This window comes from Pan troglodytes, chromosome 13 (assembly GCF_028858775.2).
Source record: "Pan troglodytes isolate AG18354 chromosome 13, NHGRI_mPanTro3-v2.0_pri, whole genome shotgun sequence".
Classification (NCBI taxonomy): Eukaryota; Metazoa; Chordata; class Mammalia; order Primates; family Hominidae; genus Pan; species Pan troglodytes.
In genome coordinates this window covers 56,316,975-56,342,582 of record NC_072411.2, presented here as the reverse complement: position 1 = coordinate 56,342,582, position 25,608 = coordinate 56,316,975, and the positions used below count along the sequence as shown (strand labels likewise).

The following is a 25,608-nucleotide window of genomic DNA, read 5'->3' as shown; positions in this document are numbered from 1 at the left end:
TTTAGTAGAGATGGGGTTTTACTATGTTGGCCAGGTTAGTCTCGAACCCCTGACCTCAGGTGATGCACTTGCCTCAGCCTCCCAAAGTGCTGGGATTACAGGCGTGAACCACTGCACCCAGACTAATCTAATAATTTCTAAATTTCTTTAAGCTACCACATCCTGTGGTTTAATCTGTGAAATTACTAATTCATCACTCCTTCCTTCGTTCTAATGTTATATCATGAACTAAATTGCATTGTAATATTCATTAAGTTTTTTAAGGCGTTTTGGAATATTTAAATTCCTGTAGAAATGTTTGCAGATACTTTGAGGTATCACAAACTTTAAACTTAGAAACATTAGTATTCCATTTAGAACTTGACTTCTTATTATCATAAAGCCAGGGATAATCAATCACACAAATTAATAAGAAAATGAGAGCAAATACATTTCCAAAAAATTGTCAAAACTCAGTGATATAATTTTATGTCCAAAGAGATAGCGTATTTTTAATTATTACCTCTTTCTGGGTAGTATTTTAAAGAAGGGCATTTGTCTTGTGTATCAAGAAATTTACTGAGGTAGAGCAGTTATCTACAAACTGATAGTCTGCAAAAGCCTAAATGACTTATATAATTTTTTTTTTTTTAGATTTTGGTAGGACAAGAATCTGGATGAATAAGAGTCTATGTCCTGTTCAATGTCAGAATGATTGTTATCCTTGACAGTCCACTTAGTCCATTCTAGAGAGAGTTACCTCCAGGGTCAGTGTGCTCCATGCCTTATAAGTAGAATGACTATGTAATTTATTGTTCAAAAATCAGGACACTGTGGTGAGTGAATGGAGGAGCTATATATCATTATCTTCAGAAACAAGCATAAACCAGGAGTCCCAGAGAAACAGGGATGTATAGCTGCCTTCTTTCAAAGATTCCTGTCCCATGGTTGAAAAGCTTTTTATTAGAAGATTCTCGTGCTGAGTCGAAATCCATTTTCTTTCCATTTTAATAGAGTCTATTAGAAAAAATATAATGTGATTTTATTCATTGATATATAAGTTTCTATGATGGTAGAATTTGAGAGTTAGAAAGTTTGGATAAGAAATCAAATCCAGCTTCTTATTCAATTCTCACTAGAACATCGCTAAAAGATTAACATCTAGCCTTTGAATATTTCTAGATATTACTCAATTTGTAGCTTACTGCACTAAAAATCAATTCCGAATACAACATTTTCTGGAAAGCTTATTGATCTAGAATTTAAAATTGTATCTATGTTCTTATCTTCTCAATCTGTACAAATGTCTAAGCTCTTCCTCATAAGAGCTCCTTTTAGTAAAAACCCTACACCATTCTTCTTTCTTTTTTTTTTTTTTTGAGATGTCTCGCTTTGTCACCCATGCTGGAGTACAGTGGCACAGTCTCAGCTTACTGCAACCTCTGCCTCTCAGGTTCAAGAGATTCTCCTGCCTCAGCCTCCTACCTGGGACTACAGGTGCACACCACCACGCCCAGCTAATTTTTGTATTTTTAGTAGAGTGGGGGTTTCACCATGTTGGCCAGGCTGCTCTTGAATTCCTTACCTCAAGTGATCTGCCCGCCTTGGCCTCCCGAAGTGCTGGGATTACAGGCATCAGCCACCGCAGCTGGCCCACCTGTATTTTCAAGTCAAAGCTCCATTCCTTTCACTGTTGTTTATATAACATAGGCAAAGGCTGAATGTGTTAAATGTGTCACCCAAATTTCATGTGTTAGAAAATTAATCCACAAATTTATATGCTGATTGGAGGGGGGCCTTTGGGAGGTAACTATGATTAGATAAAGTCATCAGGGTAAGACCCCCACACTGGGACTTGTGGCAAAAGAAGAAGAAAAGAGACCTGAGCTGACGAGCATTCCCTTGCCCTCTGCCATGCTATGATGCAGCAAGAAGGCCCTCAACAGAGGCCAACACTATGCTTTTGGACTTCCCATAATCTCCATAACCATGAGCTAAATAAACTTCATTTCTTTATAATTTACCCACTCTCGGGTATTGTGTTACAGCAAAAGAAAATGGACTGAGACAGCTAGTTTTATATTTAGTTATATTTGATTTTGTGTTCACTTTGAAAAACTGAAAACTTAGTCAGGAACTTGTAATCTATATTCCTTAATTTTAATAAAAAAATTTTGTTGAAAACATAATTAAATCATGCTAAAATGACAAAATTTTCTAAATTTTTAAGTTGTACAAAATTCCTAGTTGATCACAATTTTCAAATGTATTGCTCTGTTTTTGTTAACGACAGACGTTACACTAAGAATGTGCAAAGTTTATAAAACAAAACAATTAGAAAGTTAAAATGGCATAATACAGCTCACTTACTAATGACAATTCTGACACAACACCTTTCAGTAATAATAATAGTATCATTCTAACTTCATTTATCTTATTTTCAATGATATGAATTATAAACATTTAACTGTTTGATTTTTAAAAATTCTTTTTTATTTTTTTGAGACTGAATCTCACTCTGTCACCCAGGCTGGAGTGCAGTGGCGCGATCTCAGCTCACTGCAACTCCTGCCTCCAGGGTTCAAGCGATTCTACTGCCTCAGCCTTCTGAGTAGCTGGGATTACAGGTGTCTGCCACCACGCCCAGCTAATTTTTGTATTTTTAGTGGAGATAGGGTTTGACCATGTTGGTCAGTCTGGTCTGGAACTCCTGACCTTGTGATCCGGTTTGATACATTTTATCAGTGTCCCTGTGTGCGTAGAATATATCTTAATTCAGCATGCAAATATTATATGTAATTTACAATTCACTTGCTGAACTGAAGTAACCAACAATAAGTCTTTCATTATTTTGAAACTCCAGTTAAATCAATTTGTAAAATATAACCATCATTTAATTTTGGTGAATGTTTCCTGTAATTAAAACATAAACATTTTTAGGCAATCAATATACAATTAGTACCTACCACACTGAGGATGTGTTAACGAATCATGTATACGTGTGTGTATGTGTCTTAAGTAGACCTTTCACACCAGATATTTCATAGCAAGGCAGTTATGCACCAGCCTTTAGGCATCAAGAATTCCACATTAATAGTGCTTCTGATAAAATCAGGCAGAAGGCTTATTTGTTAAATAAACTTCTTATTTCAGAAATTGTTTCCCCTTCTGTTTTTAAAGCCCTAGCCCTGCCTCCCTGATGCAACTTTTCATCCCAGCTTGGATCCATTGTCTAGCATTCTTTCCTATTGAAGATTTACTGCAATGCTCTCAAACTCATAATCCCACTTGATAAAGATATCTAATAAGTATAGAATTTTTATTTTCTAGATAATTTGTATTAATATCCTGAGGAAGAACTGCTACCAAGGGAATGTAAATTATTAGGGTCCTGAGATAATCTGTCATTGAGAGTTTAATGTCCTGTAAAAAAGTTTGTGGTATGTTTGTTTGTTTGTTTTGTTTTTATAAGTGACCATTTTAAAGGGACAATTTAGCACATCTGAGAAATTTATCCATCTTATATTATTATTTGGTAGAGAAAAGACTGGGTTTCTTAATTCTTTAAGCCATTCTTGCATCACTTTCCTAAGAGTATGTGTAGCTGGGTCATTCCAGATGTGAACTCAAATTATATTTAAAATAGCCAAAAAATGAGTATAACATAGGAATTTAGGCAAAGAAGAGTTTTAGGCAAAGAAGAGTGTGTTTCAACATTGGAATCCAGGCAAAGATGAGTGCTATAGTTTGGCTATTTGACACTCCAAACCTCATACTGAAATTTGATCCCCAATGTTGGAGGTAGGGGCCTAATGGGAAGTGAAGGAAGGTATGTCCCTCATGAATGGCTTGGTGCCATCCTTGCAGTAATGACTGAGTTCTCACTCAATTAGTTTCCCTGAGAGCTAGTTGTTAAAAGGAAACTGGCACTTCCCATCTCCCTCACTCTCGCTTCCTTTCTTTCCCTACAAGATCTCTGCACATGCTGGCTCCCCTTTACCTTCCACCGTGAGTAGAAGCTGCCTGAGCCCCTTATCAGAAGCCAAGCAGATTCTGATGCCATGCTTCTTGTACAGCCTGCAGAGCTGTGAGCCAAATAAACCTTTTTTCTTTTTAAATTACTCATCATCAGGTATTCCTTTATAGCAACACAATCAGACTAAGACAATGAGTATAAATCCAAACAAATGCAATCCACCAGAATATCTAATTTGGGGGACTTAGCTGAGAGTATGAGAGATAAGAAATCTGCAATGTGTAACCACCTACACCAATAACATTATATAAATGACTGCTACTAAGTGTCAGAGTGATCTCTTCAATTTTGTTAAGAAATTAGAATTGAAATTTAGTGTAATTACTCATATAATTTTAAGCTATTCAGTTTTAGTTACCTTAGATTTAACTAGTAAAACTGAGGTACTCTGAAGAGTAGGTTGAAAGATGAAAGGAGTTATAATAAAGCCTCCGTATGTATTTGAATAATATTTAATTCAGACGTAGTACTCCTACATCAAACAAAAACTCAGCCAACTACTGACCAAAAATCCATGCATTTTTCATAAGTGTTCTTGATCATTTGAAAAATTTTGTAATTTCCTACCTTGACTAATTCAGCAGGTTTAGGGTAATGGAAAGTAATCAGGGCCCATCCAATCCAATTGGGGTAGAATTTATTAATATAAAATTTCAGACTATTGCATTGGTTGCACATACAAAAAAATGATTAGACTAGAGGTATCCATGTTTTCTTTGAAGGAGAATCAGAAGCAAGATATATAAATGATCATGGTATCTGAACCCTAGAAGGTAGTACTTATTCTGTGAATCAACATATACTAGGTCCAGGCATGATGGCTCACGCCTGTAATCCCAGCACTTTGGGAGGCCAAGGTGGGCAGATCACGAGGTCAGGAAATCAACATCATCCTGGCCAACATGGTGAAACTCCATCTCTACTAAAAATACAAAAATTAGCTGGGCATGGTGGTGCATGCCTGTAGTCCCAGCTACTTGGGAGGCTGAGGCAGGAGAATCGCTTGAACCCGGGAGGTGGAGGTTGTAGTGAGCCGAGATCACACCACTGCTCTCCAGCCTGGCGTCAGAGTGAGACTCCATCTAAATATATGTATTTGTATATATTGTGTGTGTGTGTATATCTCTCTCTCTCTCTCTACTGGGTGTATATATACATATATAAATATAGTGTATATAGATATCTAGTGTATATATATGTATAAATATATATATATAGTGTGTATATATATGTATAAATATATATATATAGTGTGTATATATATGAAATCTGGATAGTTTCCAACTATTTCTAAAGTGAATAGAACTTAAGTTCTAGTGTGTGTATATATATATATACATATGCAGAAATATATATATAGTGTGTGTGTATATATATACACATATGTGTATATATACACTAGAACTTAAGTTCTATTCACTTTAGAAATAGTTGGAAACTATCCAGATTTCATTATGATAAAATTATTTTGAGAACATAATTATTCAAAATAATTGTTGAAATGCTAATCAAAGTTGATGAGGATGCAATGGTCTACCCATCTTCAATTCAATATTTTTGTAATATTCAACAAATAATATTTATACCGTCTGCTTATTAGTTCTATTTCATGAATACAATTCAAGATATTTAGGAAGAATTACTGTAATATAATCACATTAATAGATTTACTTAAAACTTTAACTGTCAAGCTAATAATTTTATTTTTGTTCCATGTATACAAACAAAGCCCCTTTTCATAAGGAAAGATATCTGATTCTGGTATTCTCTTCATGGTTATTGCCCGGAGAGACCACTGACTTTACTAAAAATCAAACAAACAAGCAAAGCATTAATTTTGTTCAACTCAAGCCTAAATCATTTAACAAATATTTCTGGGGCACATAAAATGTGCTATACTTGGGGGAGATTGTTTTAACAATGTATAAACCAAAAAAGCCATAAAGGCTAAGATAGACTTTACTTCAACAATTAAATTCTTTTAAAATATCTTTTTGTATATCGATCAAATTACCACACACATGTAATTACCTCAGAGAAAATCCTTGACAATGTATATAACAGACAAATAATTTATCACCAGAATACATGAAGATCTACGAATAGATAAAAGTAAGGCAAAAATATTCAATGGCAAAATGAACAAAGCATATGAATAAAAAGGATGACTAGCCTTTACAGAAGAAATCCCAATGTCAATAGAAAATTGCAAAAGATGTTCATTGCTACCGGCAATTGGGGAAAAAAAACAGATTATCTGTGTTGCAGGAAGTCAGGGACCCCAAACGGAGGGACCGGCTGAAGCCATGGCAGAAGAATGTGGATTGTGAAGATTTTATGGACATTTATTAGTTCCCCAAATTAATACTTTTGTAATTTCTTATGCCTGTCTTTACTGCAATCTCTAAACATAAATTGTAAAGATTTCATGGACACTTATCACTTCCCCAATCAATACCCTTGTGATTTCCTATGCCTGTCTTTGCTTTAATCTCTTAATCCTGTCAGCCGAGAAGGATGTATACCGTCTCAGGACCCTGTAATAATTGCGTTAACTACACAAATTGTACAGCATGTGTGTTTGAGCAATATGAAATGTGGGCACCCTGAAAAAAGAACAGGATAACAGCAATTGTTCAGGGAATAAGAGAGATAACCTTAAACTCTGACCGCCCAGTGAGCCGGGCAGAACAGAGCCATATTTCTCTTCTTTCAAAAGCAAATGGGAGAAATATCGCTGAATTCCTTTTCTCAGCATGGAACATCCCTGAGAAAGAGAATGCGCACCTAGGGGTAGGTCTCTGAACTGGCCCCCCCAGGGCGTACCTGTCTCTTATGGTCGAAATTGCAGAGGTGAAATAAACTCCAGTCTCCCATAGCGCTCCCAGGCTTATTAGGAAGAGGAAATTCCCTCCTAATAAACTTTGGTCAGACTGGTTGATCTCAAAACCCTGTGTCCTGATAAGATGTTATCAATGACAATGGTGCCAAAACTTCATTAGCAATTTTAATTTCACTTCGGTCCTGTGGTCCTGTGATCTTGCCCTGTCTCCACTTGCCTTGTGATATTCTATTACCCTGTTAAGTACTTGATGTCTGTCACCCACACCTACTCATATACTCCCTCCCCTTTTGAAACTCCCTAATAAAAACTTGCTGGTTTTTGTGGCTTGTGGGGCATCACGGATCCTACCAATGTGTGATATCTCCCCCGGACGCCCAGCTTTAAAATTTCTCTCTTTTGTACTCTGTCCTTTTATTTCTCAAGCCAGTTGACGCTTAGGAAAATAGAAAAGAACCTACGTGATTATCGGGGCAGGACCCCCGATATATCTGTGCAATTATCTATACAAATATAAATAAATATGTACATATATGTCTATACACATATATATGCAAAAACAAAAAGATTGATAATCTAGAATGTTGATAGTATACAGTAAGTGCTCAAGCATTGTTGGTGAGAGTGATAAAAAAGTACTTCAAGAAGTTAAGAATTTTTGACAATATCTACCAAAATATAAATCTACATATCCATTGATCTAATAAATTTAAGTAAACTTTGTGTTGTCATTCATATATATTCATAGAATATTCTATGAATATATATGAATAATAATAACAGCTAATTGTTTGATACTTGCCAGACATTGTCTTAAGTGATTTATATATCTTATTTCATTTAACTCTCAAAAAACTTTATGTGGAAGGCCATATTTTTATAATCCCCATTTTATAGCAAACAAACTAAGTGCAGAGATTCGGTAAAGAGAGATTAAGTAGAGTCAGGATTTGAATTAACCCAGGTAGTCTGCCTCCAGTGCTCTCATTCTTAATGCTTCCACATCCCTCAGAAATATCCTCTTGGGTTCACAAAGAAGTTGTTACAGGAGGGTTTCTGTAACTTTTTTGTAGTAAGGGACAATTGAAACCTACCTAACTGCTTATCAATATTGGCATGATTAAATAAGTTTTGATATATCCATGCAATATAAAACTATTTCTCTACAAAATGGAATAATAATTCTAAGCAAATAGTATGTAAAACACTGCAGGACATAATATTAAGGTAGAAGTAAAGGAGTTACAACAATACTGTTTTTTTATGTATATGAATATGTGTCTGTATATGTATGTAAATGCATAAGAAAAAGATTTGAAGGATACATGGTAATGGTGATTGGGACTTATATATTTCATTTGCCTCTGACATAGGTTATAAAATAGTACAAAAATAATAGATTTGAGCTCAGTAAGCTCTAAAGACAAAATCAAACAAAAAACAATAAAACAGATATAGTCCTTTTATTCACATCATTTAGTGGGGGTAAGAAATACTTGAAACGTGCATAAATGCTACATTAGGGAAATTACAGGAACCACTGGAGTCCCTGGGGGGAATTACATCAAACCCAACTGATAGGGGTGGATGATTATGGTACTTTAAGCAAAGGTGGCAGTATTCATTAACTACTCAAATACTCTTTTAGACATACAGAAAACCTTCAAGGTAAAAGGGAGCATGTTAAGCTTGGAGACCCAATGAATGTAGTTCCACGTGGCAGGTATGTGGAATTCTTGGGAAGAAAGTGTACAAGAAAAGACTGGAAAGTTGGGCAAGGATTGGATCTCACAGGGCCTTATTGGCCATGTTCATGGCTTTTGACTTTGTGTTAAGTCATTAAAAGGTTGTTAGGAAAATAAGAGACCAGTGATAATTTGGTTTGGGAAGGTCCTCCAGCAGCGCTCTAAGAGGAGTAGGCAAGCTTTGAGAAGGGAGGCTGCTGTGGTTTGGATGAGGTTTGTTCCTGCCCAAATTTATGTTGAATTCGATTCCCAATGTTGCAGTGTTGAAAGGTAGGCCCCAGTGGGAGGTGTTTGGGTCATGGGAGTGGATCTCTCATGAATAGATTAATGCCATCTCATGGAGTGAGTTCTTGCTCTCACAAGACTGGATTAGTTACTTCAAAAGTGAGTTGTTTCTTCTCATGTTTGGTCTCCTTGCACATACCCATTTCCCCTTCCACCTTCTGCCATGAGTTGAAGTGGCACAAGGCCCTCACCAGATGGGCTGCCTGATCTTGGACTTCCCAGCGTGCAGAATTGTGAGTCAAACTTCTTATCTTTATAAATTACCCAGCATCATATATTCTGTTATAGCAACACAAAACAGACTAGGACAGAGCCCCATCAGGATAATCAGTAGGTTGTCTGCATGAAGGTGAATCTGGAAATGAAGACAAATGAATGGATTTGAGAGCAATTAGAAGGTGGAAAAGAAAGGAGTTGGAGATTCATTTGAAGACTGTGGGCGAGAAGGAAGAATCTAGGAAAATGTAAGCAGTTCACATAAGAATCACATTAATTCTTGAAAATGTGTTTCCCATGTATTAAGCATTTAATCTTATTTTTCATTTAAACTAATTACATGTGCTTATGTAGATAGTTTACTCTTTAATGGCAAAGACAACATTTTAAAAGTGTTCATAGTCCCTCCTACTTGACATAGTAACAAACAAGAACTTAATAAGCACTTAACAAGTGAAGACAGAGCATGGCAGTATCCTTATTATAAAAATACAAATAAAATCCCACAGAATACCAATAAAAGGACCAATAATAAATGTTGACCCAATGCCTTTAAGAATTATAGAATCCAAAACTGTTTTATATGATTGTAGCAAGGAAAAGCAGTTGATGAATATAGCTGTCATTCTTTATTTTCAATATTTAGCATTTTAGGGCATCACACAAATAATGTATTATGTGTTATTATAACATGGCACATTAAAATAATTTAGAATTTTCTCCTCATCATACCACAATCCCTGATTGATACTACGGCTGCTGCTGCTGCTGAAAAAGCATGTATTAAAAAATAAAAGTTCAAAACTCATGGGTACAAATGTACTTTATTTTCAGAAGTGCTATACTATTTTCAGATGAATTCCTGTTAATCCAACCAAAAGCTAATATTCCTAGATTATTACAAAAATATTCACACTGCACATTTTGCTGGAAACAAAATGTGGTTGCAAAATCAGCCTGGAACATTTTCATGACTTACAGAAGAAATTAGGCCCCACATTCAAAGAGCTGGTTATTAAATATTGTATTTTTCAAAATATCAGCATGTCAAAAACACTAGTATTTCATAGATAGAAATTTCAAGAGATGGAAATGAATATAGGCTTTAAACTTTAATAACAATGCAAAGATGCTGCTAACAAAGGCTGCCTTTGGTGAGTTGATTTTTCTTAAGCATTTTTAAAAGGTTAACGAATAGGGAGTTAACCTTCAAAGTAAGTTCAAGGAGTCCTCTGTAATTGTGTGGTTTGTGTTCAACTGGAATACAGATCAAACTACAATATTGCCAAAGAAAAAATAATGTATTTTTCCAAGTCACATATAAATACCTTTTAAGGTATGTTTTGGGATCCTTTAAATTTAATTTTAATATGTTTCTGCTCAAAACAAGAGTGTCCATCAAGTAAAGGAAGAAGAACCTGGGCGTTATATAAAAACTGCTGCTTCTAATCACCATGCCTGTTGATCTACAGCTAGAGATCTACCTTCCCCTCAAAAGAAAACCACTATTTATAAAACATCCAGCATATCAAATATACAGAAAGTATTATGACTATAGTTTATCTTAAAGTTCTTAAGCTTTTTACCTGTGACCAAGAGGAAAAGAAAATGTTGCTTTTTATAATGTGGTATTCTGTGAAGAGCAGTTTTTGCTTACATAACTTCACTTCAAAGGATTTGCTAGGACAATCAGATTGGTTCAAGCTGAAACAGCTCAATTACTTGTAAAAACTGCCATAGGCTTTAACCGCCTACAGGGCTTTAAAAATAAATGATGCTATAATATTTGATGCTATATAGTATTTGCATCCTTAAGAAGACAGCCAGAAATCAAACTAAACAAATGTGAAAAAAAATCTATTCTTGAACACTATTTCAAAGTATGTCTATTCTTTATTTACACATCTATTTAGAAGACATAAGTAGACTCTACCAACTTTGTCAGTATTACCAAACGGCTAATGAGCATAGGCCAAGACTGTTAGGATATATAGTAAATATTGTGAAAAAACTCAGATAAAGGTATTCACACATGAAGCTATTTATACATCTCATTTTTAACTTTAAATTAATTGGGAGTCATAAGAAATATAAATACCAAAATGTATAAAAGTAACCTTATTTTGGTTTGTGGGCTCTTGTATTATGATGTTGCTCTGTTAGACAATTTTATTGTCTGCTTTTATTGTGCCTGTTAGACTTTTGTATTAGCCCTGGAGGGTAAGATTATATTACAGTGTGTACCTATGATTATGGTGAAATCATAAAACCCTAAGCACAAATGTAAACCAAAGGAATTTTCTTTTCCTACGGAAAACTCAGAGGAATTGAAACTGCCTTTATTGTAACAGTGAAAGGGATTTGACCTACCCAACTCCATCTTGCTTCTAACCTCCAAACTGTCCTTGTTCATTCCTGGGTGCAGGCCAAACTAATTTTGGGAGTGAATTTAGTGTAACGCTAAAAAAAAAAAAAAAAAATAACAGCCCTTTCTGAAACAAACCACCTTCTTGCCTAGGGACTAGTCTGCCTTTGTAGGACTAACAAATTAGCCACAAGATAAAAAATTATGGTTTAGGAGTCATGCAGCCAGAGGCCACAAGATTCTGAACCTCTCCAAAATGCTCCTGGGGATTATATCACTGTTGTGATGTAAAACCTAAGATCATTGCTGCAGACATTTTGCAGACCCTACATTTTGATGCAACAGCTGATACCACTCAGATGGGTAATCTGGCTCAACCAGTTCTGTGATCCCACCCAGGAACAGAAGACTGCAAGAAAAACCCACTTCAATACCCTATGATTTCATCTCTGACTAATCAGCACTCCCCATTTCTTGACCCCCCCCCACCAAATTATCCTTAAAAACCTTGATCCCTGAATTTTTAGGGAGACTGATTTGAGTAATAATGAAACTCTGATCTCCTGTACAGCCAGCTTTATGTGACTTAAAGTCTTTATCTATTGCAATTCCCCTGTCTTGATAAATCAGCTATGTCTGGGCAGTGGGCAAGGAGAACCTGCTGTGTGGTTACAGAATGATATAACACAGGAACAGAACACCAAACACTGCATGTTCTCACTCATGAGTGGGAGGTGAACAATGAGAACACATGGACATAGGGAGGGGAACATCACACACCGGGGCCTGTTGGGGGTTGGGGGTTAGGGGAGGGATAGCATTAGGAGAAATGCCTAACGTAGATGACGGGTTAATGGGTGCAGCAAACCACCATGGCACGTGTATACCTATGTAACAAACCTGCATGTTCTGCACATGTATCCCAGAACTCAAAGTATAAAATAATAATAATAATAATAATAATAATAATAATAAAAGAGATTTATGAGGAAGACCCTTCACCTCTCTTTTAACAGAGGGTCCTTATCCAGGGCTGGATCAGAGAGGTGGGACGAAGGCTTATTTGCCACAATTCTTGTGAAGAGTCTCCCTGGTATAAACCAGACACCCATGGATAATTCAGCAGAAAGAAACAAATGTGGCTCTCTTTTAAAAATTATTCATTCATTCATTCTTCCAGTTATTCAACAAAATTTTTTTAAACAAAATGACAGGAAAGTTGCTAGGCACTGTAAATAGTTGTCTCTGAACTACTTTGGATATAGAGACAAGTAATAAAAATTAAAACAATATGGTAAGAAGTGATGATGGTTTGCCCATGTTATCAAACTTCAAGGAATACAAAGAGAGAAAGAATGCCCAGACAGTTCAAGACAGATAGAGCTGAAACATTCCTGAAGCCAACCAATACAGTAGGCAGGTGATATTTTATAGAGTATATTGAAAGTAAGTAAGTTATTGTCATAATTCAAGTTATAAAGGCTCAGCACTTAAAGACTGAAGTTTGAGAAACTGCCTAAGTGAAGAATACAATCTCAGAGTAGAAGCCCACATGTAAAAAGTAGAAATCTCACAAAACATATTGGAAAAATTAACAAATATATAGAGGAGTTTCTAGAAAGAACAAGTATTATTTATTTCACCATGTTAAGGAAGTTCTGGGAAGCTCAATATAAACTCATAAACTCTTTAGAGTTTTTCATAAATACGTGTGTGTGTGTGTGTTTGTGTGTGCGTGTGTATTATAGTAAAGGATATAGTCCTAACTGTGGATGTGAATGCATGTAGCTCCCACCCCTCCTTCCTGAACATACACACCAGATTCTCTCTTTACAAACTCATCCATTCCCAAAGTGATGAAAAACAGAAAATCAAAAATTCCAGAGGATAGCAAAGAAGTGTATGATTTTGATTTTAAATTAAAATGACCACTGCTGTTTTAGCCTAAATTAACAATGGCTGAAATTGTTGTCATAAAAATAATAGATTTCTGACTTCCTGAATGCAACCTGTTTTATCTGTTTTTGGATGATCTGAAATCTTCCCAGGGCTCAAATTGTTTTAGACATCCAGTACTAGTTTCCAGCCTGCGTCCATTCTTCCTTTTTCAGGGAGAAGCAATTCATTGTTTTGTGTTTCAGGTTTGGGGTTTCCTCCCTCTGCCCACACTATTGCTGGTGGATTCTACATTGTTTAGCTGCACTGACTGTCTCTGAGACACACGTAAACATAAACGCCCTTTAGGAAGTTCTTAGATATCTTCAACACATTCCCCAAAAGTCCTTGTTCTGCCTCCCAAACTACTTTTCTAGATTTAAATAAATCCATTTTATAAAACAATAACCCCAAATATTATTTATTGTAATGTAAAAACTGCACTTTCCAGGATATACAAACAGTCCCTATTGTGCAACATAAAGTCATTAGTTCCAGATAGCAGGCATTTTTTCCCATGCTTTACATTCTAAAGTTATTCATTTCATTATAATTTGAGAAATGGTTCCATCATTTATCTGCCTTTTTCATTCAGTGGAAAATTATACAAAAGACTAGCACATTACTTTTCACAAATATTCATCATGGATGAATATAATACATGTGATTATAATTATTCTCAATTACTCATATTCCTGAATGTACATTGCATGCAATCACACATAACACACTTTTTTCCTCCATTACTCCTTTATTCATATTTGAACTTATATATTTCTACAAGTAATGATTTGAATTCAAAAAGTATCATCAAAAGAAAATGAAAAGGTTATATAAATGTCACTGCCTTGCTTTGAATATTACACGCTCTTGCTGAATTCAACTCTGAACATATGGACTAGATTTCTACTGTAAAGGGAAATACATCTATGCATGAAATGGTGTTCCTCGTAATAGCTTTTTAACATAGAAGAGGCTTGAAAACGTGTGAAAAAGTCCTTTTCCTAATCACACACTTAAACATACAATGCCCCCATTCTTTATATAGCGATGCTGGATCTTAATAAGAAACTTCATATTGCTCCTTCTGCTCCTTCTCTTCTAGGTACTTATATATAAAAAAGTTTTTGCGGGCGCGGTGGATCAAGCCTGTAATCACAGCACTCCGCGAGGCTGAGAGGCGGATCACTGGAAGTCAGGAGTTCAAGACCAGCCTGGCCAACATGGTGAAACTCCGTTTCTAGTAAAAATACAAAAATTAGCCGGCCATGGTGGCGGGCGCCTGTAATCCCAGCTACTGGAGAGGCTGAGGCACAGAATCCCTTGAACCGGGAGGCAGAGTTTGCAGTGAGCCGAGATCACACCACTGCACTCCAGCCTGGGCAACAGAGTTAGACTCCATCTCAAAAAAAAAAAAAAAAAAAAGTTTGAATTTCCTTATGAGGACTAAACTTGGACCTTTTCCTCTCTTGTCCAAGTTCCTATCATGCCCTATTGACCATACAATCTCATCAGATGGGTTTATTTAACCCTGTGTAATGTGGGTTAGTCGCTGATATAGGAGTTAAGATGAAATTACTTAGGCAGACAGTGAGGGTACAGGAGTCCTCGGTAAGGTTTTCCTTTTTAATGAAAAGCAGCCCTAAAATCATTTTCTAACAAAGAGCAGTTTGTAAAATTGAACTGCAGATATAGATGCTAGCAGCTGGGCCAATCATGTTCAAAACAGCGACTCCATCTTCCCTTTTCTCTTTGGCAGCCATATGTACAGTAAGGAGCAGACAAGATGGCGCCAGTGGAGTGGAAAGTCTATTTGCATAATAAGATTAGGGTGGGGTGGCCAGCCTTCCCGCACTCTATGTAAAGGGCGCACCTGATCCAACCATTCTGTGGGCCCTAGTAAATCAGCCCCCTCAAGCCTGCCTCTAAAATCGCGCGCGTCCGACTCTGGTGGTCTTTCCCTTTCGGAAGCCCTCTCTCTCACCAGAGAGAGGGCTGTCCTCCTTTTTCTTTCTTCTGCCTATTTAACCTCCACTCCAAAACTCCTCGTGTGTGTCCCTGTCCTAAATTTTCTTGGCATGAGAGGACAAACCCCCAGTATTTACTCCAGACAACGTAGCCGCTTCATTGCCAATCTCATTCTGGCATAAAAACATATGACAGATAAAGAAGGAACCCAAAGTATATTTCTTTGCCATATTTTGAAATGGCCCTGCAAAGACATCTTTTGTAGGGGAAAAATCTGCATCTAGATCTTTCCCCTTCCAGTCCCTCCCAAACCTGAGGAGATTAACTGAGAGTTTAGCACCTTTTAAAGGTTTGAATAGGAAACACTTGCCAACTATTGCCTCTAAGGTGGCCACCAATGATACTTCATCTGCATAATAAGAACCTTGGTTTCCACAATCTCCTATCTTAACCCAGTCACTCTTTCCTATTGAGTCTAGGTATTTAGACAATAACTTGACCAAACCAATATATGCCTCATATGAGTTCACTGATGTGTCTTACGTCTCTCTAAAATGTGTAACATCAACCTATAACCCAACCATCTTGGGCACATGTTCTCTGGAACTCTCCAGACTGTGCCTTGGGCCAGGTTCACTCAAATTTGGTTCAGAGTAAAGCTCTAAATGTTTTACAGAGTTTGACTCTTTTCATTGACACTTAAATATACCTTCAAAAATCAGAGCATGCCAATTAAAATGAAATAGGCTTTTCTAAGCCAGCTAATAGATTGTATTACAGAAAGAGGATGTAGGCCTGGATTTTTGTTGTTGTCCTGATGGGTTACATAATAATGACAATAATGACACTAATGACCATAAGGCCTATATAAAAACTGAGTCCTTTTGTATCCTTATTTTTCTCCCTTTTTAAATGCTTCAGTTTTGGGCTTTTTTTGTTTTGTTTTAAGTAATGTAGCTATTGCAGAAATCTAGAAAATTATAGAGAATGTAATCATTAATAATCCCACCACCCAGTAATAGGATTTTCTCATTTTTTTCCTTTTTAATGACTTTCAATTCTTAAAATAAGTAATGTATGAATATTAGAAAATATATAAAAATATAGGGAAAAGAATTACCCATAATCCTACCACCCACTGATAGCCTATGTTTACTTCTATTTCAATATATATACTTCTCTGTAACTAAAGTATGAAAACGTTTTAATCATATTATTTTTCACACATATTTATTGATAAATAATTTACTATGTTCTTCAGAAATATAAATTTAAATATCTGCATAATTTTCCATCTTGTTTCTGTACGAAGTCATTTAATCTTCCCCTACTAAAATATTTTTAAAAATATTCTTAATTCGAGTTAATAATAAATATAGATCTCTCTGTATGGCTTGCTCCATTTTTCCAGCATAACACTTGGGTTGAGAAAAAAAAAAAAAGATAATATTTAGGTGTTTGAAATACAGTTCTTATTTTACATCAAAATTTACTTCATAGTACAACTTTCTCATATGCCGTTTTCTGCAATATTATGGTAATAAACAATATTTTAACTAGAAGAATAACAGCAATAATGAAACACATATTCAGTATGTTTCAATTTTATTTTCTCCTGTAGAGAAAGAAAAATGTCAGAATTGTGTACCTGGGGATATGATGTAGAAGAAATCTTTAAATTCATCCATCCAAACTTCTGCCAGTCTCCTGTTGTTCTTGTTGATGACATGACCAGTGCCACCAGGAAAAGTGTATGGAGTTGCCTTCCGAAAAACATGACCAACATGGGAGCAAGTAACAATCTCCAAGGAGCCTCCACATTGCCAAATCTGGGAAAAGGAACAATCATTGTAAATAACGCAATAATATTGTATGAGACGAAGCAACTGAAGCTTAGGCCAAATCTTCGTATTTCACATGTTTCAAGCAAATATCTGATGCAAAATTTAGAACTAGTACACTATACTTACTTTTGGCAAAGGATGCGAATTTGGAAGATCTTGATATATTTAAATACTTGTAGCATTGGAATTATGGAGGTAAGATACATTTAATGTATGTCTCTTTATTAGAATACCTAATTTCTAGTTTCTAGTAGTTAACCTAATTGCTAGTTAGTAGATTTGGTACCCAAATCTGCTATTAATGAATCTGTACATGTTACATGCCATTGTCAAAAACTAAATTTGATTTGGAGAAAAATCAGTTATTCTCCATCCATCTGGAATTATAAATGATCATTCATTCTAAGCTGGTCATATACCTTGCATCTTAAGCCTTTGGATTTATTATTAAGATGTGTTAGGACACCTTTATAGGTGCTCAAGGTCTACATATCCTTCAAAACTCATCTTCACCAAGATCATTTCTTCTAGAAAGCTCTGGGGGGAGATTTAGTAATGTGTACCTTTTGTATTTTAAGCATGCTTTTAGGACTGATTACAATTATTCACTTCCTTATCACTCCTTTAAAACTATAAATTCTTAGAAAATATACCATATATTTCTTAGTATCCTAGAATTCACTGTGTATTTGAGGCTAAGTATTATGCAAACTAGCCATAAAATACTGATTTCTATGAAATTACATTGTATAATCATAGCTTATACTGTTTCTCTCTATATATGTGCATACACACACAATACTATACATACAATTATATATATATATATTACATATATGCTACAGATTTTCTTGTCACAATAAATAGAAGTCATAGTTAGTGTTATAAAAAATTTGGAAAACATGGTTTTATACTATAACTAACATTGTTTTCATTTGATATATCTGATTTAAGTAGAGTTACTTTTTTTTGAAAGAAAAATATCTTTCTGGCCATTTCTGGCCAGGTGCGGTGGCTCACACTTGTAATCCCACCACTTTGGGAGGCCAAGGTGGGCAGATCATGTGAGGTCAGGACTTTGAGACCAGCCTGACCAACATGGCAAAAACCCGTCTCTACTAAAAATACAAAAATCAGCCGGATGTGGTGGCACACGCCTGTAGTCCCAGCTACTCAGGAGGCTGAGGCATGAGAATCGCTTGAACTCGGGAGGCAGAGGCTGCAGTGAGCCGAGATCACGCGCCATTGCACTCCAGCCTGGGCGACAAAAGCAAAACTCTATCTCAAAAAAAAAAAAAAAAAAAAAAAAAAAAAAGAGAGAAAGAAAGAAAAAAAACCTGTCTTTTCACCTGACCCTTAGGATAACATTTAGCTTACAAAAGAGCTGCTATTGGACTTGGGTAGCAGTAAGAGACAACCACTTTTTTTATCAGAAGATAAAAGATGATAAATAATAAGTCATAATAATCAATAATGGTTTGTGCATTTCATGTAAATCTATTCTTTTTTATTTTATAATTTTTAAATAGTGTAATGCTAGCAGAAAAATAGGTCCAACAAACACTGAAATACAGATGAATACACGAGAAGAATAGAAACCTTCCTCCCCCTTAAAAGACAGGGAAGCTCATTCTTAAATAATCAACGTATTTCAGGCCGGGCGCGGTGGCACACGCCTGTAATCCTAGCACTTTGGGAGGCCGAGGTGGGCGGATCACGAGGTCAAGAGATTGAGACCATCCTGGCTAACACAGTGAAACCCCGTCTCTACTAAAAAAAGAAAAAAAAAAAAAAAAAAAATTAGCCAGGCATGGTGGCGGGCGCCTGTAGTCCCAGCTACTCTGGAGGCTGAGGCAGGAGAATGGCGTGAACCCGGGAGGCGGAGGTTGCAATGAGCCGAGATCACGCCACTGCACTCCAGCCTGGGCGAGAGTGAGACTCTGTCTCAAAAAAAAAAAAAAAAAAAAAAAAAAAGTATTTCATTGATTGATAACTTCCTCATCTTCCTAGCTTCGTGAAATATACGAACCTTCTTCTGATTACGCACATTTTTACATTCTTCCTGTTAAAATGGAGGCAGTTAATCGCTATCCTATCAAAGATAAATCAATATTCTTTTTCAGTCCTCCATTATATCCCTTGTATCTTTCTTAAGGATGTCACTAATTTAGTCATTTCCCTTGCTTTTCTCCTGAAATATTAATGTTTCTCATTACTAGATTATGCCTATCTTTGCATAATACCTTCTAAAGTCGTCTATCTTTCAAATAGCTTCAAAAATTTATAAAACACACAAAAAATCAATTGTTTAATATCTATATCCTAGCTATCTGTTTCCTTTTACCATTAAATAATATAAAATATATATTTTATCTACATTTTATATTTTATATATATTTGTATCTGTAATATATATTTTATATTTTTGTCATGGTAAAATTATGAATTATGTAATTTTAGTATATTAGCGATACGTGTTCTTAGGAAACAACAGTGAAAGCAGAAAGACAATTAAGATTCTAATGAATTGACAGACAAAAGATGCTGGGGATTAGGACAAGGATGTTGGCAGTCGAAACAGAGAGAGATGGTGCCATGTTCCTAAAGAACATGTATCACTAATATGGTAAAAATATATTTTAGTGGCCAGGCGCAGTGGCTCACGCCTGTAATCCCAGCACTTTGGGAGGCAGAGGTGGGCAGATCACGAGGTCAGGAGATTGAGACCATCCTGGCTAACACGGTGAAACCCCGTCTCTACTAAAAATACAAAAAAATTAGCTGGGTGTGGTGGTGGGCGTCTGTAGTCCCAGCTACTCAGGAGGCTGAGGCAGGAGAATGGCGTGAACATGGGAGGTGGAGCTTACAGTGAGCCGAGAATGTGCCACTGCACTCCAGCCTAGGCGACAGAGCGAGACTCCATCTCAACAACAACAAATATTTATATATAATTTATATAAAATAATATTTTATATATTATATATAAATTATGTATAAATAATATATAATTTGTATATAAATTATATATGTAAAAAATATACAATCTATATATAAATTATATACAATCTATATATAAATTATACACAATCTATATATAAATTATATATACAATCTATATATAAATTATATATACAATCTATATATACAATCTATATATAGATTGTATATATAGATTATATAGATTGTATATATACAATCTATATATAAATTGTATATATAAAATACATATATAATTTATATATATTATATATATAATTTATATATATTGTATATATAATTTATATATTATTATATATATAATATATATATAATAATATATAATTTATATACATTATATATATAATATATAAATTATATATATTATATATAATGTATATATAAATTATATATGTAAAATACATATATAATTTATATATACAATTTATATATAATTATATATAATATATAATATATATAATTTATATATATTATATATATAATATATATAATTTATATATATTATATATATAATATATATAATATATAATATATATAATTTATATATAAATATATATTATATATAATATACAATTTATATATAATGTATATATAAATTGTATATTATATATAATATATATATTTCATATATATATTATATATAATATACAATTTATATATAATGTATATATAAATTATATATTATATATAATTATATATATTTCATATATTTTTATATATAAATTATATATTTATATAAATTATATTTATGTAATTTAGTGATATTATATATGTATTTAGTGATATATGTTCTTTCCCTTCCTCAATTTACATTCGTTTTTGACCTACTGTAAAAAATACTGTTTATTTATGTAGCTCCTCACAATTCCTCTGGTCAAAATAACAAATATCCCTTGATGCATTTATTATCTTGTTGACTGTTTTCTTGGAGTCTCCTGATTTTCCTCTTCTTATATGTTTATCCACTTTTACTTTAAATTTATATTTAAATGTTGGCCTTCATCTCTCTTTATACATTTCATGGGTGGTCTCACTTGTTACTATTAATTTACATAGGACCTGCATGCCAACAATCTCAAATTTACATCTCAGCCCAGACCTCTTTTCTGGGATCCAGACTTGTGTATCCATACATCTACTTTATACCTCCTCTTGTATGTCCCAGAAACATACAAACAGAATGTCCAAACTTGGTTTGTTGATTAACCCCTGTTCTGTCAGCCAGGTCTTATTTTTTTCTATTTTTTTTTTTTTTCCAATTGATAGTATATGGTGCCAACATTCACCCAGATAGTCAAACCAATAAATACATAAGTAAAGTAAAATACATAACTAAATAAAACTAGAACATATCATTGACTTATTTCTTTCATCATCTGTATGCATATGCAATCCATTATTAAATCCTAGTAGTGCTCTCTGTAAAATAATTCTCCATATAGCCATCTGTCTTCGTTTGCTTGTGCTGCCATAACAAAATCCTGGGAGGCTTAAACAACAGAAATCTCTTTCTCACAGTTCTATAGGCTGGGAAGTTAAAGATCAAGGTGCCAGCATGGTCAGTTCCTCATAAGGGTGTTCTTGCTGACTTGTAGATGACTATCTTTTTGCTATGTCCTTACATCATGGAGAGAGCACTCTGGTATTTCTTTCTCTTCTTATAAGGATATCAGTCCTATAAATTAGGACCCCACCCTTCTGACCTCATTTATCTTCAATTCCCTCCTCACAGGCCATATGTGAGGCGGTAATTGAAGGCTTCAATACATGAATTTTGTGGGAGCCCTCTCTGTTTCCGCTGCCACCATCCTTGTCCTAATCACCAGCATCTCTTGTCTGTCAATTCAACAGACTCTTAATTGTCTTGCTGCTTTCAGTGTTGCTTTCTACAATTTGTTTTGTAGTGAGAAATTAAAGTGGTCTTTTAAAAGTTTAATTACTTAATTTTACTTCCCTGCTTAAATCCTTGAATGGTTTCTCATTGCACTGTGAATGTAAACAAAATCATTTAGCAGGGCCTCTAAGACCATACCTTATTCTCCCTCTCTGTCAAAAAACACTGGTGATACTGGCCTTCTGCCACATTCTAGAGTAACATACCACATACCTTTTCACACACCAAATTCTCAAATCTCCTTCCCCTGTACCTGGAATACAATTCTGTCAGCACTTCACCTTGGCTACCTCTTTGCCATACTTGTCATCTCAGCTGAAACATCACTTCATCAGAGAGATCTTCTCCAATTACTGACGGGTTGATGGATGCAGCAAACCACCATGGCAGGTGTATACCTATGTAACAAACCTACACATTCTGCACATGTATCCCAGACTTAAAGTATAATAATAAAAAAAAGAATCTTTAAAAAAATAAAATAAAAATAAATTAGCCCCACCACAGTTATTTTCTCTAAGAGAACCCTGTTTAGTTCCCTCTTTGCTTACCACAATCTGTAACTTGTTTATTTGTATTCCTCTCTCTCTCTCAGACATGATTTAGTAGAGTACTCAACATTCATTCTGTGACCAGGCTTTTGTAAAAGGTGCTCCAATTTCAGAAGAAATGACACATGACTTGTTATACATGAGACGGAATTTAAGGTCTTCTCTTTATTGTGAAAAATGCAAGGTGTTTGGTAAAGAGGCTTTTCCCTCCCTTCCTATGGAATACTCATAAATGAAGAGCTTCTTTCCTCCTTCACCCAAACAAGGGAGCTAACTGGATGGAGAGACTGGTATTTCTCTCCCAGCTGGACAGTTGTACAGCAAATTAGCACGTTATCCTGGTGCTGCCTTTAGAGCAGAGAAGAAGGTGTTCAGAGAGCTACATGACCCTAGTAAAAGAGAGACCACTCCCAATCTAGTGAATTCTGAAGCTATGGTTGGGGTTTATTTTACAGGTTGTTCCAGCAGAATTGATAGGTCCAGTGATGCAGTGAACCTTGGAGGAAGTGGTCTTTAATAGCATCTGGACAAGACCTCAGTCATTTCTGGGCTCTATAGAGCATGGAACATAGAAAAGAAAGAATGAGCTATGGAACTAACAATATGGCAGATCAGCAAGGAGGCACACTTTGAGAAAGGCAGTTGGGTGAAATAGAGACTAAGATCTTCCTCTCCAAAAGGCCCTTGGAAAAGAGAAGAAATAAAGACTGAAGCTGAGCACAGTTTTAAGAAAACAGTAAAACTATGTATAGAAGATAATCACCTGGGTAAGGCCACCAATAGCAAGTGGAACCATATGGAGCCAACAACGGCAAGCCATCATCAAACTTATCAGAAAAGACCTGCCGTTTTTCTAGCCTTCCCATTTCACCCTACCCATTGGGGAAGGCAACCCGCAAACCCCTGCCCTCTCTCATTCCAAGCTCCTCTTTCATCATGGGCCTAGGGAGAGAAGAGAATGTGAGCTATGTGTGCCTACAAAAATCAAGGCTTTACAGTGGACATTAGAGCTTTCTCTAATGGCTGGGCATGGTTCCTCACACCTGCAATCCTAGCACTTTGGGAGGCACAGGCGGGCCAATCATCTCAGGTCAGGAGTTTGAAACCAGCCTAGCCAACATGGTAAAACCTCGTCTCTACTAAAAATAAAAAAGCAAAAAATTAGCTGGGCACATGGTGGTGGGTGCCTATAATCCCAGCTGCTTGGGAGGCTGAGGGAGGAGAATCACTTGAACCCGGGAGGCAGAGGTTGCATTGAGCCAAGGTTGCGCCACTGCACTCCAGCCTGGGTGACAGAGACTCCATCGCAAATAAATAAATAAATAAATAAAATAAAAAGAATTTTCAATAACAAGAAGTGATTACAAAGCTATAAAATCAGTGCTAAATAACATTAAGGACTGAAAACGAGTATTCTTCAGAGCATAAAAGCAATAATTGGGGAAAAAAAGCCATTTTAAATCTGTACTCCACTAAATTCAGACTAAGCCCTGTTTAACATAAACTACTGACTGACAATTGTCCTCAGGACTCTCCATTTGCCTTTTTACAAACATGGATTAGCACTATGGTTGTGTGAGTTAGATGCACAGGGCTCTTTATTTCCACTCTGTTGCTTCTTGGTCCTCCCATAGGTTGTGGGTTTATTGGTTCTCTGCCAATATCAGGGCTCTGAACATAATACTCCAAAATATGTCAAGTTGGCAACTGAAAAAACTGCCGTAGCCAGGAGGCCACTCTGACCTTCTCCCACCTTTCTACCCTGAAGTATAGCCATAAAGAAATTCTCTGACTTACTTTTCCTGAAAGAAGATCATAAGACTCTAGTTTCAGAGGGGTTCTGCCCTATATTTGCAGGCTAAGAAGAATCTGAACAAACAGACCTTGCTAAGTGCCCCGCCTCCTTTAATTCCATTAGATCACACTTAATTTTTGTCCAATCATACTTATATATGACTGTCCATTCTTCTTGGATCCTAAGGATAAAAGTGTCATTGAGTTATGAAACAGATGCTTAAGGATGAAAATTCTTGGATCTTTAGGTCTTCATTTCTGAAGGCTCTCATTTGACATCAAACTTGGGTTAAATAAATTTGTCATGATTTCCTTTTGTGAATCTGTCTGTTTTTTGTATAAGGGTGTCGGTCATAAACCTTGTGACAGGCAGGGAAAAGATATTGTTTTGTTTTCCCCTACATCCTGAACGTGCACACAGAACAGGAAATGAAATCTGGTTTGAAATCTTTTAAAGTAGGTTTTCAATGGTCTCACTCCTTTCCATCTTAATTGGCAAAGATAAGGATATACGAAAGTTCAGATTTTATGTTATTCTCCTGACATGCAATGACATTTTTATGTACATATACAGGTATAATGCTGCAAGCATTGATATTTGTAAGACAAGGAAAACCTGTCTGACTTTGATTCTCACAGATAAAGGCATTTCTTAAATATATTGAGGATAGATACAAAGAAGTGGTGGCAACTGTTCCATAACTCAATGGATACTGGCTCATGTTTTGCCTGTATGCCATAGGCTACTGACTCTTGAAATAATGTAAGTGCTTCTCCCATCAGGCATCTGTGCTCACAGAATGTGTAGATAAATGCTGATATTGCATTTCCTAGGTAAAGCCTCTCCTCAAAATTTGCACAAAAATAAAAAGATTAAGGTAGAAATGCATAACACTATGTGTTAATTAGGCTAATATCTACTCATAGTAATACTAAGTTAATACAAGAATAAAACATTTAACTTATGAAATATTGACCAGATAAATGTCATATATTTAGACTCCACGGTAATGTGAAAAAAATTAATGTTAAAGCAGAAAGAACTCAAATTGAGTGGAGTCCACAATGACTACCTCGATAATTTCCTTTATTGTACCCTCAACATTTTAAAAGGCAGTGAGAAAAGAAAGAAGGAACATTATGACCCAGTCATTAAG

The 25,608-nt window shown here is 35.4% G+C and overlaps 1 protein-coding gene across 8 annotated transcripts in view; it reads right to left on the bottom strand.

Annotated features, from left to right (window-relative positions):
• GALNT13 (polypeptide N-acetylgalactosaminyltransferase 13) overlaps positions 1 to 25,608 on the bottom strand; it is a 584,712-nt gene that overhangs the window by 136,839 nt on the left and 422,265 nt on the right. For all 8 annotated transcript variants that reach the window (XM_063791209.1, XM_054679032.2, XM_024354859.3 and 5 more), the window contains one exon: positions 17,020 to 17,200. In XM_063791209.1, the coding sequence (XP_063647279.1) occupies positions 17,020 to 17,200 (181 nt within the window). The remainder of the gene's footprint in view (positions 1 to 17,019; positions 17,201 to 25,608) is intronic.